The 15149-nt window shown below is 45.1% G+C and overlaps 1 protein-coding gene across 1 annotated transcript in view; it reads left to right on the top strand.

The window, feature by feature from the left end:
• Positions 1 to 15149, top strand: part of LOC134353570 (doublecortin domain-containing protein 1-like) — a 610678-nt gene that overhangs the window by 255749 nt on the left and 339780 nt on the right. The window contains exons 14-15 of the mRNA XM_063061626.1: positions 9731 to 9853; positions 11105 to 11222. Of these exons, the coding sequence (XP_062917696.1) occupies positions 9731 to 9853; positions 11105 to 11222 (241 nt within the window). The remainder of the gene's footprint in view (positions 1 to 9730; positions 9854 to 11104; positions 11223 to 15149) is intronic.

The following is a 15149-nucleotide window of genomic DNA, read 5'->3' as shown; positions in this document are numbered from 1 at the left end:
AATCTTCTTGATGGATCTCCACTCAGCTTGTTCAACGCTTTATGGGAACAAGGATACCCCGCAGCCCAGTCATTCTGACATTTCGTGGCAGAGTTAAGGAGAGTTTTTGATCTTCCAGTAAGGGGTCAGGAGGCCGCCCACGACCTGTGCCAAGATAGAGGAAAGGTGAGAGCCTATACAGTGAAATTCCGCACCCTTGCAGTAGAGTCAGGATGGAATGAGAGATCTCTCATCACTGCCTTCCAGCGTGGACTGAACGCAAGGGTCCGGCATGAGGTCGCTGTCCGGGACGAGCAGGATAGTCTGGATGACCTGTTTAATCTGGCTATTCTAGTTAACGATCAGGTAACTGAGTGGCGCAGGGAAAGAATGTTTCAAACTTCCTACACACTGCCTGATCACCGTCTTTCCCTGCCCTCTCTCCCTCCCTCACCACCCAGCACCCAGCCCACGGAGGAGCCTCCGCAAGTGGGGTGTATGCTTCTGTCTCAGGAGGAACGAGAGCGGTGCTGGAGGACAGGTTCCTGCCTCTACTGTGGTGATCCAGGACACTTCCAGGCGACATGTTCCAAGTGTCCAGTGAAAGACAATACCCGTCAGCAGGGAGGGGAATCCTGACAGGTCAGTTCTCTCTTCAGTCAGCTTCCCCTAATTCTGTAATGCTGGCAGCTTCCTTGTCGTGGAGGTCCAAGACCCATGAACTTAAGGTGTTTATCGACTCTGGTGCAGCTGGGAATCTTATGGACATCTCTGTTGCTGAAAGATGGGGAGATCCAACTTAGGAATTATGAGAAAAGATCAATGTCAAGGCGCTGGATGGTCGACCGCTGGGAACCGGCCAGATCCATCTTTCCACCCAACCCCTCCAACTAGTGCTCGAAGGCAATTATCATGAAGAAATGTCTTTCTATCTGGTTAATTCACCTGAACTGACACTGGTACTTGGTCTCTCCTGGTTATCCCGACATAAACCACGGATCGAATGGTCTCTGAAGGTACTCCAAGAGGGGGGACCAGCATGCCTGTCTACCTTTCTGGGTCCAGCTCAACTCCATTCCATGAATCCCCTCCTGTGTCAGCTAGGGATGTGGACCTGTCAGGGATTCCGGCTGAATATGCGGATCTCTTTGATGTTTTCAATAAAAGAAAGGCCACCACCCTGCCCTCACACCGTCCCCAACTATGCAATAGACCTCCTACCAGGCACTAGTCCTCCCTGGGGCTGGCTCCTTTTTCTCTCTCGTCCTGAAACGGTGGCCATGGAGGAATGCATGAAGGAGGTATTCAGCATAGGGTTTGCGAACTTTTATTGCCGCTTCATCTGGAATTTCGGCTCTATCGTAGCTCCAATTAATGCACTCACCAAGAAGACCTTGGCAAGATTCCATTGGATGGGCAATGCCAACCAAGCATTTTCTGAACCAAAGCGACGTTTCACCACTGCCCTACCGCTGTAGCACCCAGACCCATCTCAACCATTCATTGTCGAGGTGGATGAATCTGATGTAGGCATTGGAGCTGTCCTCTCTCAGCGCTTGTCTGCGGATAGCCGGCTGCACCCTTGTGCCTTTCTTTCCCATCGCTTGACTCTGGCTGAGAGGAATTACGACATTGGAAACCGGGAGCTTCTGGCTGTCAAGGAGGCCCTGGAGGAACGGCGACGCTTGCTAGAGAGGGCAGAGCATCCGTTCTTGGTCTGGACAGATCACAAGGAGCTCTCCTATATTCAAAATGCTAAGAGACTCAACTCTCGTCAAGCCCAGTTGGCTCTCTTCTTCACACAGTTCAATTTTGTCCTCAGTTCTCATCCCAGCAGCAAGAATACAAAGGCCAATGCTCTCCCGGCAGTTCGACGGATCTGAAGACAATGCCGATCCAGGGCCCATTCCTCCTTGCTTGTGTATTGCTGCTCCAGTGATCTGGGGAATAGACGCAGACATGAGGGCTGCCCAACAATCAGATCAAGGCCTAGATGGGGGACCTCCCAACCGGCTGTTTGTCCCTGCTGCAGTGCTTTCCAAAGTGTAGCAATGGGGTCACTCCTCCCTTCTGGCTGGACATCCGGGAATTCAACACACTCAGAATTTATAAAGAGACAATTTTGGTGGCTATCTATGTCCCAGGATGTCCATGACTTTGTATCTGCCTGTACCACCTGCGCTCAGAACAAGACATCACGCCAGCGTCCTGCGGGTCTGTTATGTCCACTGCCTGTGCCCCACCACCCCTGGACCTAGCTCTCAGTAGATTTCATCACTGGTCTGCTCCCGTCTAATGGAAACACCACCATTTTGGTCATTGTAGATCGATTTTCCAAGGCTGCCCATTTCATTGCCCTCCCCAAGCTCCCATCGGCTTGTGAGACTGGTTCAACATGTGTTCCTTCTCCATGGCTTTCCTCCATACATGGTGTCTGATCGTGGACCACAGTTCACTTCCTGCTTTTGGAAGGCTTTCTGCTCTGTTGTAGGAGCCACGACCAGCTTCCTGTCTGGCTTCCACATCCAATCTAATGGCCAGACTGAGAGAGTGAACCAGGAGTTGGAGACAAACCTGCGCTGTCTTGCCTCTTTCAACCCCACATCCTGGAGCTCCCAATTAGTTTGGGCATAAATGACCTGAATGAGGAAGTGAAGGGATGGGTTAGTAAATTTACTGATGACACAAAGGTTGGGGGTGTTGAGGATAGTGTGGAGGGCTGTCGGAGGTTACAGAGGGACATCGATCAGGTGCAAAACTGGGCTGAGATGTGGCAGATGGAGTTCAACCCAGATAAGTGTGAGGTGGTTCATTTTGGTAGGACCCTGGTCAGACCCCACTTGGGAGTACTGTGCTCAGTTCTGGTCACCTCACAACAGGAAGGATGTGGAAACTATAGAGAGGGTGCAGAGGAGATTTACAAGGATGTTGCCTGGTTTGGGGAGCATGCCTTATGAGAATAGGTTGAGTGAACTTGGCCTTTTCTCCTTGGAGTGGCAGAGGATGAGAGGTGACCTGATAGAGGTATATAAGATGATAAGAGGCATTGATTGCATGGATAGTCAGAGGCTTTTTCCCAGGGTTGAAATGGCTAACATGAGAGGGCACAGTTTTAAGGTGCTTGGAAGTAGGTACAGAGGAGATGTCAGGGGGAAGTTTTTTTTTTACGCAGAGAGTGGTGAGTGCATTGAATAGGCTGTCGGTGACAGTGATGGAGGCGGATACAATAGGGTCTTTTAAGAGGCCCCTAGGCAGGTACATGGAGCATAGAAAAACCAAACTAAAGGTAATTTCTAAAGTACATGTTCAGCACAGTATTGTGGGCCGAAGGGCCTGTATTGTTCTGTAGGTTTTCTATGGCTGAACTTTCTGGGAATACTTCACAAAGCTCAGGATAGATGTGTCCCACAGAAGAAGTTGTTCTCATATGGCAGGGGTAGGCAACCCTGGCTGACAAGGTAGGTTATGGACAGCATAAAAGCCAAGGAAAGGGCATATAAGGTAGCAAAAGTGAGTGAGAAGTTGGATGACTGGGAAGCTTTTAAAATCCAGCAAAAGGCAACTAAAAAAGCTATAAGAAGGGAAAAGATGAAATATGAGGGCAAACTAGCCAATAATATAAAGCAGGATACTAAATGTTTTTTGAGTTATATAAAGATTAAAAGGGAGTGAGAGTTGATATTGGACCACTGGAAAATGATGCCGGTGAGGTAGTAATGGGGGACAAAGATGAGCTTAATAGGTACTTTGCATCGGTCTTCACTGTTGGAGACACTAGCAGTGTGCCAGAGGTACATGAGTGTCAGGGGACAGGAGTGAACCCTTGAACACTACCTCACTTTTTTAATATATATTATTTCTGTTTTTGCACTATTTTTATCTATTCAATATACATATTCTGTATTTGATTTAATTACTTATAATTGTTTTTTTTCTTCTATATTATTATTGCATGGAACTGCTGCTGCTAAGTTAACAAATTTCACAACATATGCCGGTGATAATAAACCTGATTCTGATTTTGATTCTTATTTTGAGTGCCATTGCTATTACAAAAGGAAAAAGTTCTAGGCAAACTCAAAGATCTTAAGGTGGATAAGTCACTAGGACCAAATGACTACATCCCAGAGTGGTGAGTATGTGGAACGGGCTGCTGGCGACGGTGGTGGAGGCAGATACCATTGGGTCTTTTAAGAGACTCCTGGATATGTACATGGAGCTTAGAAAAATAGAGGGCTATGGGTAACCCTAGGTAATTTCTAAGGTAACTACATGTTTGGCACTGCATTGTAGGCAGAAAGGCCTGTATTGTGCTGTGGGTTTTCTATGTTTTTCTGTTCTATGTTTTTCTTCTTGACTAGATTTTCAACTGCCTTTGTGCACCACCGTCCCTGTACCCTACCATCCTTCCCCTCTCTCACTGGAACATGCCTGTGAAGAACGCCATGCAAATATCCCCTGAACATTTGCCACATTTCTGCTGTAAATTTCCCTGAGAACATCTGTTCCCAATTTATATTTCCAAGTTCCTGCCTGACAGCTTCATATTTCCCCTTACTCCAATTAAACACTTTCCTAATTTGTCTGTTCCTATCCCTCTCCAATGCTATGGTAAAGGAGATAGAATTATGATCGCTATCTCCAAAATCCTCTCCCATTGGGAGACCTGACACCTAATCAGGTTAATTTCCCAATACCAGATCAAGTACGGCCTCTCTTCTTGCAGGCTTATCTACATATTGTGTCAAGAAGTCTTCCTGAACACACCTAACAAACTCAAACCCCATCTAAACCCCTCGCTCTAGGGAGATACCAATCAATATTGGGGAAATCAAAATCTGCCATCACGACACCCTGTTATTATTACACCTTCCCAGAATCTGTCTCCCTATCTGCTCCTCAATGTCCCTGTTTGTCATGGTCCGGTCCATGAGGTCCGAGTTCCGGTTCACAGTCCAGTCCGTGGACTCCAGACTCCGGGTCTTCTGGCTGTCCCTTGTTTCAGTTGGGCTTAATCTTAGGCACCTGATGCTCGTCTTGGGGCTGGGAATATAAGTGGCCCTGGGTTTGAGTGTGGTTGCTGGTTTGTCTTGTTAGTATTCTGTCCTCGCCTCTGTGGGTAAGTCAGACCATCTTTGCTGTTACCCTGAGGCTGGACTGTTCTCTCCCCTTCCCCTTCCTTCTGAAGCCTCGCCTGTTACCTTCACCTGAAACCTTGCATACTACCTTCGCCTGAAGCCTTGCCTGCTACTTGTGTCTTACCTGTGTCTTCGCCTGTAACGTTGTCAGGTTCAACCGCCTTGGCAAGATTGGGGTTTTGCTGTGTCTAGATAAGGAACTCTCTTTCGTTGTTTGGAACTGTCTCTTTGTGTCCTTGCCTTTGTGACGTAGGTCTGGCTGTTTGCAGTTACCTTGAGTTGGGAACTGTCCATGCCTTTGCTAGGTTCCTCTCTCCTAAGACCAAGGCTCTGTATTCTGTGTTCCTGTCTTCCAAGACCAAGTCAAGTCAAGTTCGGGGTCTTGTCCTGTCCTTGTGCCTCGCCGAGCCCAGGAGTACCCCGTCCTGCCCAAGCCACGCCCAAGAACCCCATCCTGCCCAAGCCACGGCTTTGTGTTCTCATCCTGTCCATGTGCCTCATCCTGTGCAGGAGTTCCACATCCTGTTCTGTAGCCACATCCTGTCCTGGCCAAGATCCTACTCCTGAGTCCTAGCCTAGAGCCAGATTTCGGTTCCGAGTCCCAACCAAGACCTAGGTTCTGGGTCCTTGTCCAGGCTCTGGTTCTGGTGTTCCGTGTCACTAGTCCAGGCTCCTTGTTCCTAGTTCCTTGTCTGGGTTCTGTGTTTCTTGTCCATGTCCCAGCCCAGGCCCTGCATCTTAGTCTCGTCCAGGGCCTGTGTCATGTCCAACATCGTTTCTTCCTGTCACACTTTCCTGTTTCTAACTTTTACCCACAGAGACTCATCCCTCCATGACTTCCTCCTTTTCTGCAGCTGTGACAATGTTTCTGATCAGCAGTGCCATGTCCCCATCTCTTTTGCCTCCCTCCCTGTCCTTTCTGAAGCATCTAAAGCTTGGCACTCTAAGTAGCCATTCCTGCCCCTGAGCCATCCAAGTCTCTGTATTGGCCACAACATCATAGCTCCAAGTATTGATCCACGCTTTAAGCTCATCAGCTTTGTTCATGATGCTTCTTGCATAAAAATAGACACATCTCAAACCATCAGTCTGAGTGCATACCATCTCTATCATCTGCCTATCCTCCCTCTCACACTGCCTACAAGCTTTCTCTATTTGTGAGCCACCTGCCCCATCCTTTTTGTACAGGTCACTCCTGCCCCAAAAGAGATCCCAATGATCCAGAAATCTGAATCCCTGCCCCCTGCTCCAATCCCTCAGCCACACATTTATCCTCCACCTCATTCTATTCCGATATTCACTGTCACGTGGCACAGGCAGTAATCCCAAGATGACTACCTTTGTGGTCCTGCTTCTCAGCTTCTTTCCTAACTCCCTGTAGTCTGTTTTCATTATCTCCTCCCTTTTCTCACCTATGTCCTAGGTATCAATATGTACCACTACTTCTGGCTGTTCACTTTTCCACTTCAGGATATCATGGACGCAATCAGAAACATCCCGGACCCTGGCACCTGGGAGGCAAACTACCATCCGTGTTTCTTTCCTGTGTCCACAGAATCGCCTATCTGCCTCCCAAACTATAGAGTCCCCTATCACTGCTGCCATCTTCTTCCTTTCCCTACCCTTCTGAGCCATAGGGCCAGACTCTGTGCCAGAAGCGTGGCCACTGTTGCTTCCCCCAGGTAGGTTGTCCCTCCCAACAGTACTCAAGCAGGAGTACTTATTGTCAAGGGGTACAGCCATAGGGGTGCTCTCTAGCCTCTGACTCCTGCCCTTCCCTCTCCAGACTGTTACCCACTTATCTGTCTTCCCAGGCCCCGGTGTGACTACCTGCCTATAACTCCTCTCTATCACCTCCTCACTTTCCCTGACCAGATGAAGGTCATTGAGCTGCATCTTCAGTTTCCTAACCCGTTCCCTAAGGAGCTTCAGCTCGACGCACTTTGTGCAGATGTGGACATCCAAGAGGCTGGGAGTCTCCTGGATATCCCACATCTGACACCCAGTAGAGAACACCGGCCTCACAGACATACATCCTGTTTCTATTCTACACAAGTAACTCACCTCACCTTGACCCATTATCTCCCAAGACCCGTTGAGCCAAAGCCCTCCTACTCTGACGTCTGCTCTATAAAGTTAACTTCTTTTAAAATCTTTCCTGCCAGTGTAACTGGCTGACGTTCATGCGCTTGCGGAGCCATGCCTCGATCAAAACTCCATCTCTGTTCTCTCCGCCAGTATCCTCCTCCAATCCACCTGGGCAAGCTCCTCTCTCATGCCTCTGTAATTCCCTTTATTCCACTGCGATACTGATACAGTGACTTGCGCTTCTGTCTTTCAAACTGCAATTCAATCATATTATGATCACTGCATCCTGAGGGTTCCTTTAGAAACACAGAAACATAGAAAATGTACAGCACAATACAGGCCCTTCGGCCCACAATGCTGTGCCAAACATGTACCTACTTTAGAAATTTCCTAGGGTTACCAATAGCCCTTAATTTTTTAAGCTCCATGTACCTATCCAGGAGTCTCTTAAAAGACCTGATCGTATCTGCCTCCACCACCATTGCCGGCAGCCTATTCCATGCACTCACCACTCTCTGCATTTTTTAAAAAAAAACCCTACCCCTGATATCTCCTCTGTACCTACTTCCAAGCACCTTAAAACTGTGCCCTCTCGTGTTAGCCATTTCAGCCCTGGAAAAAGCCTCTGATTATCCACATGATCAATGCCTCTCATCATCTTTTCCACCTCTATCAGGGCACCTCTCATCCCCCGCTGCTCCAAGGAGAAAAGGCTGAGTTCACTCTACCTATTCTCAAAAGGCATGCTCCCCAATCCAGGTACCATTCTTGTAAATCTCATCTGCACCCTTTCTATAGTTTCCACCTCCTTCCTCTAGTGAGGTGACCAGAATTGAGCACAGTTCTCCAAGTGGGGTCTGACCAGCGTCCTATATAGCTGTAACATTACATCTCTGCTCTTAAACTGAATCCCACGGTTGATGAAGGCCAATGCACCGTATGCCTTCTTAACCACAGAGTCAACCTGCGCTACAGCTTTGAGTGTCTATGGACTTGGACCCCAAGATCCCTCTGATCCTCCACACTGCCAGGAGTCTTACCATTAATACTATATTCTGCCATCATATTTGACCTACCAAAATGAACCTCCTCACACTATGTGGGTTGAGCTCCATCTGCCACTTCTCAGCCCAGTTTTGTAACTATCAATGTCCCGCTATAACCTCTGACAGCTCTCTACACTATCCACAACACCCTCCCCCAATCTTTGTGTCAATAAGCTCGCTAATAAGATCTGGGTTATTACACAACACACAATCTAAGATTGCCTTTTTTTGAATAGGCTCAAGCACAAGCTGCTCTAAAGAGCTATCTTGTAGGCATTCAACAAATTCCTTCTCTTGCGATTTGACACCAGCCTGATTTTCCCAATCCCCTTGCATATTGAACTCCTCCATTACAAATATGTCATTACCCTTATTACATGGCTTTCCAATATGGATTGTCTTGCATGTCTTTTTGCATTATGGATTGTAAAATCTGTTTTCACAGATTGTTGTAATATAATTTGTGAGACTCTGACTTGAAAACTGGATCAAGCTTGTGTTTATAGTATGGTATGGTTTCGTTTATGAGTTTGTATTTTAAAGCAAGATTTTGTTGAATGATGCTTACCACTTGATTGTAACTGTGTAAGTAATCAGATTGAGTTAAACTGCTGCAGGAATCTGTAATGTGTTGGATTGTTTCTGGCTTCTCTAGGCCTTTTCTCAATTTATTGTCTAGAATTTGTTGGTCTTTTATCATGTATTTCTGATTTTTTTTGTGTGTGTTAACCACCTGGTCCCGTATTGCTACACTGAACCCTCTGTTTCTGGGACGAGCTCTCCAATTCTGAGCCAGGTGTTCGATGTGTCCTTGTTGAAATCTAGTCTTCTCAGTCATGGGGATGTCTTTCATGAAGGGTCATGCTCTTCCTCTGGTTAACTTTTCTTCAGCAGTGATGATGTCTTCATTGTCTGGGTTGTTTTAGGCTTGGTGGTGTGTACTTCTTATCAGAATAGCATATGCTCACATGGAGTGCAGAATCCTGTTTTTGTTGATGAAAATATATCCTTTGAGCTTTATCTGACTGTTGTGTAAATTTTTTATGTCTGATGTTTCTTGTCCTCCTTCTGTCCTAGATTGTGTTAATCTGAGTGCGTTCGAGTGTACATGGTGTTTTCTAAAATTTGGCAGTTTTTTTTTGTAAATCTTCCAAATCTGTTTCTGTATAATGGCAAAACAGAACTTTAATAAGGGTATAGCGAAAGTATTTTTAATGTAATTATTATTTCCTTTCTTTCTTTCTTTTAGCACAGTTTGTTGTCTTTTGCACACTGGTTATCTGCCCTGTTGGTGTGATTCTATTATGGTTATTGGATTTATTGAGTATGCCCACAAGAAAATGAATCTCAAGGTTGTATATGGTGACATATATGTACTTTGATAATAAATCTACTCTGAACATTGAAGCAAACAATGCATGTTTCTATTTTTTTGATGAACCTGTCACAAATAAAGCTAATCTTTCTCTTTTTTTACAGAAGCTTCAGCAAACCATTTCTCTGTGTAATGTTTGACTGTGTTCGAGGAGTTATGAACCAGGGTCAAAAGATGGTTTACAAAACTCCTCTGGAATACGATGGTCCGTTAAATGGTTTGGAAAAGTATGTTGCTTTGATTACATATGTATATTAATATCTTGGCCTACACTTTAGTGAATGACACAGTGCATTTAAGAAACATTTAAGTGATATAATTCAATTGGTTGTAAGATACTGATCACCCATGTTATAACATTATAGAACATGGAGTGTTACATCACAGTACAGCTCCTTTGGTCTTCAATGTTGTGCCGACCTAACCTACTCTAATATTCATCTTTTTGCTGCTGCTCTCAAAGCCAAGGTCTTCAGTACTTTGTTATTCCTTTGCATCTGTGTTGTGGGATTTCTGTACTCACACAAAGTACATTGATGGTACAAAATAATGTGCAGATCTTTTACTACAGCTTTATCTCACAGTTTCATAAGGGTAGCATGTCTTATGAGGATAGGTTGAGTAAGCCTGGGATTTTCACTTTGCAGAGAAGGAGGATGGGAGGAGACTTGATAGAGGTGTACAAGATGATCAGAGGCAGAGACCTTTTCCTATGGTGGAAAAGGCTAATATGAAGTGACATAATTTTAAGGTGATTGGGTGAATACTTACCAATGCATTCACAGTGGGTAGCGCTGAAAGAACAACATCGAAATACCAGAATCTTATCTCTACTTCTGAAACTGATTTTATCGATGTTAGTGAATAAATTAGAGGTATAGAACAATGGGTTTCAAGGCAGCTATGTAAATTCAAGTATATTTTTCTTTAATCAGTTGCCATTCAGTAAAAATGGAACATTACCATTCAGTACAGATCAGATGGGCTGAAGGGCCTGTTTCTGTGCTGTAGTAGTCTATGACTCTATAGCAACCCACAGAGCACTGGAGGAACTCAGCAGGTCAGGCAGCATCTATGGAAAATGGTAAAGTTTCCACCCGAGACCCTTCTTCAGGACTGGAAGGGAAGGGTGAAGACACCAGAATAAAATTGTGGAGGGAGGGGAATGAAGACTAGCTAGAAGGTGATAGATGAAGCCAAGTGGGTTGGAAGGGTAAAGTGCTAGAGAGGGGATCTGATAAGAGGAGTGTGGATCATGGGAGAAAGGGAAGGAGGAGGGGGCCCAGCAGTGAGTTGATAGGCAGGTGAGAAGAGGTAAGAGGCACTCTGACTCTACTTAAACTGAACAATATGTAGCCTCAAGTTAAATAATAAATTTTTAATTTTTAAAACCACTTTGAAGTATTAGATAAAGTGAAGTATTACATTAAAAAAATCAAAGAAGTGTTGATGGTGTCAATTTGTGATTACCTTTATAGGTGTGAGACTTGGGAAGTATGTACAGCGTTCCCAGAAAAATATAACTGGATACAAATGAATGAACCCAGCCAGGAAAAAGTGGAGATGATAGATAAACATCACTTCCTTCAGTTCAAGGTGAGCTTGACATAAATTCAGTTGTTAAATTTTAACCTGACAAAGCTTTGATTGTGTTGTCAGAGCTGAAAGCTCTCACCTCATTTAAAAGCCGAAGTCCCCTTGTGTGCAGAACTTGGATACCCCCAGAGGGGCTGAGGGAACTGAGGAATGGCCCATTCTCCACCATCAAGGACTGTATCATTGTTCCTTTGTGTCATCTGAATCTGTCTTTATTGGATCTTCTGTGCTAGCCTCCATCGAGACCAGGAGTCCACAACCTTTTTTATGCCTTGGATCCCGACCATTAACTGAGGGGTCTGTGGACTCCAGGATGGGCTCTATGAACCCCTCAGAGCAGCAGTCTTTAGATTCTAGAGCAGGGGTTCCCAACCTGGGATCCATCAACCCCTCAGTTAATGGTAGGGGTCCATGACATAAACGAAGTTGGGAACCCTTGTTTAAGAGACTGTTGTTGCTACTATTCTGCTCTGGGCATTTCTGGCCCCAGTCCGCTGTACTAATGTTTCTAGAAGCATTAAATATTTATGAAGTGCTGAGAGATGTGACCGAAAGACTGCTAGTATCTTTTACCCACTGTCAAGATGTCGATACTCGAGGGCATGCGGTTAAAGTGAGATTGTGCAAGTACGAAAAAAAATGTACAAGTTTTTAACGCAGAGAGTGGCGGGTGTTAGAAATGCACTGCCAAAGTGCCTGTGATGCTGCTACAAGTAAGCTTTTCACTGCACTGTGCATATGACAATAAACTCGACTTCGACTTTAGTGTAGGCAGTATTTGTGAGCATCTCCCTTGTTCCCTCTCTGAAGTTTCTACATTCTTCCTATGATGAAGCAACCAGAACTGAATACAATACTCCATGTGTGGTCTGACCAGAGTTTTATAGAGCTGCAATATTACCTCATGGCTGTTGAACTCAATCCCCAGGCTAATGATCCTGGGGATTGACACACCATGATCCTTCTTAACCACCCTACCAATTGTGTGGCAACTTTGAGCGATCTGTGGATTTGGACCTCAAGATCCCTCTGTTCCTCCGCACTGCTAAGAATCCTGCCATAAACTTTCTACTTTGCCTTCAAGTTCGACCTCCAAAGTGTTTCAATTCATACTTTTCTGGATTGAGCTCCATCTGCCACTTCTCAGCCCAGTCCTGCATCTGCAAAACCTTTCTTATCCACGCACCTGTCTGATAGTCTATTAAAAGTTGTTATTTTACCTGCCTTAAGTTCTTCCTCCAGTACCTCATTTTAAATGCACTCCAGCCCTTGTCTAAAAAAGTTATCCCTCAGGTGTTTATTAAATCTTTCCTCTCTCAACTTAAACCTGTGCCCTCTAGTTCTTGATTCCCCAACCTTGGGAAAACACAGTGTTTTCACCCTATCTTTGTCCCTTATGATTTGATACATGATTTTTCTTACCTTGCTTTGAAGGGTTACTATCGTAGCAAAGTGGTTAGTGCAGATGCTCTACATCAACAGCAATGATCAATCTGGGTACAGTTACTGTTGCTGTCTGTAAGGAGCTTGTACATTCTCCCCATGACCATGAGGATTTCCTCTGGGTGCTCTGGTTTTGTCCCACACTCCAAAGAAATACGGGTTAGGGTTAGCGCCAGAAGCATGACAACACTTACGGGCTGCCCCCAGCACAAACCTCTGATTGTATTGGTCATCGATGCAAACTGATGCATTTCACCTTATGTTTCAATGTTTCCATGTACATGGAGGGGAGGAGAAGATGGCGACGTGACGCAGCGCGCGCGGCCACTCCAAAATGATATCGGTATTTGTAAGTAGGTACCATGCACAATCCAGATTTGATGGAGACAGACGTGAGAAGCACGGAGGAACATCTGGAGAAACTTCTGAAATGCCTGCTTCGCTGCTGCTGCTACTGTGTGATCGAGAATCTCCGGAGGGGAAGGCCCCAAGTCCTCGGTTTTGCCTATTGCCTGTTGCCGGGGCCGGGATCGAAGCACTCGGCAGAGGTGGTGCTTTATGTCGGAGGCTCGAAGTTTTTGGACAGGCTCAAGAGTCGGCTGTGGTCGGGTGCTTCCAGGGTGCTGCATCGGCAAGTTTGCGGCGCTGGAGGTTCATGGCAGGGAGAGTTTCTCCTTTCAACCGTCTGCGTGAGATGATGGGACTTTCGAGAGACTTTGAGACTTTTTTTTACCGTGCCCATGGTCTGTTCTTTATCAAATTACGGTATTGCTTTGCACTGTTGTAACTGTATGTTATAATTATGTGGTTTTTGTCAGTTTTTTTTAGTCTTGGTTTGTCTTGTGTTTCTGTGATATCATATTGGAGGAACATTGTATCGTTTCTTAATGCATGCATTACTAAATGACAATAAAAGAGGACTGCGTGTCCTCATAATCTAATCTAATTTACATGTGTCAATTAAAAAGATAATATATTTGAAAATCTTTAATCATATTAGAATATATGTGCTGTGCAGAACTCTTAGACGTGTACATATAGGGTGTCTAAGACATACACTACTGTATTTGTCAACGTAGAACGGAGAGCGAGTTTATAAATCTGGCGGGAGCAAACGATGTTGGGAATGGTGAGGTGGAGCACCATGAGGTTGGTGTGGGACAGATGGCAGAGAAGGAGTGCTGGGGTGGCGGTGGCACAGGTGCAGACATATCCCGTCCTAAGACACCAGGTTAGGTCATTTGATTTCAAACAATTGGTTTGTTGATCATTTCAGGATGTCACTCTGCTCCTTCCTTCTTTCCCCTTTTCCCAACCAATTCCCCTCTCCCTGTCCCCTTCCTACTCTCAGTCAACAACAGAGACCCATATCAGAGTCAGGTTTATCATCACTCACGTATGTCATGACATCTGTCCTTTTTTGCAGCAGCAGTACAGGACAATACATAAAATGACTACAGTACAGTGCAAAAGTCTTAGGCATCCTAGCTCTGTGTGTGTCTAAGATTTTGCACAGTAATATATGATCATTTAAATATCTCTGACAAAATCGAAGTACCTGCTGGTAAATTATTCTTTTCATTATCTTATGGATTTGATTCTCCCTCTTTCTTATTTAGTCATAGTCATACTTTATTGATCCCGGGGGAAATTGGTTTTCGTTACAGTTGCACCATAAATAATTAAATAGTAATAAAACCATAAATAGTTAAGTAGTAATATGTAAATTATGCCAGGAAATAAGTCCAGGACCAGCCTACTGGCTCAGGGTGTCTGACCCTCCAAGGGAGGAGTTGTAAAGTTTGATGGCCACAGGCAGGAATGACTTCCTATGACGCTCTGTGTTGCATCTCGGTGGAACGAGTCTCTGGCTGAATGTACTCCTGTGCCCACCCAGTACATTATGTAGTGGATGGGAGACATTGTCCAAGATCGCATGCAACTTGGACAGCATATAATTGATTAACAAATAATTCTCTTCTATTCTCATTCCTTCTTTAAAAACAAACGTAATTATTCTTGTCTGCCATAGAGCTTGGAGTCGTTGTCTCCAGGTTTTCATTTGATTATCAAACTGCACCATTTTATGTCCTGACCTGCTGTTTGGCATCTTCTGCATTACAAGCAACATTGCTTTGTGGAATGTCCTACCAACTCTTACCGCTTTTTATCAATGCACCATTCTGTCCGGATGCATAAGTTTTATGCAGCAGCTGCTCTGCACATGACCTCAGGAAACTGCAGAGTTGTGGACACAGCTCAGCACATCACATAGACTCTATCTACAGGTGTTGCTACTCCGGTAAAGCAGACAGCAAAATCAAAGCCCCCACCCACCCTAAACATTCTCTCTTCTCCCCTCTCACAGCGGGCAGTAGATAGAAAAGCTGAGAGCAAGTACCACGGGGCTCAAGGGCAGGTTCTATCCCACTGTTATCAGACAATTCAATGGCTCTATTGTAAAATAAGATGGACTCTTGACCT

The sequence above is a fragment of the Mobula hypostoma genome, chromosome 11, assembly GCF_963921235.1.
Source record: "Mobula hypostoma chromosome 11, sMobHyp1.1, whole genome shotgun sequence".
NCBI classification, from domain to species: Eukaryota; Metazoa; Chordata; class Chondrichthyes; order Myliobatiformes; family Myliobatidae; genus Mobula; species Mobula hypostoma.
This window is presented reverse-complemented; position numbering and strand designations above follow the sequence as displayed.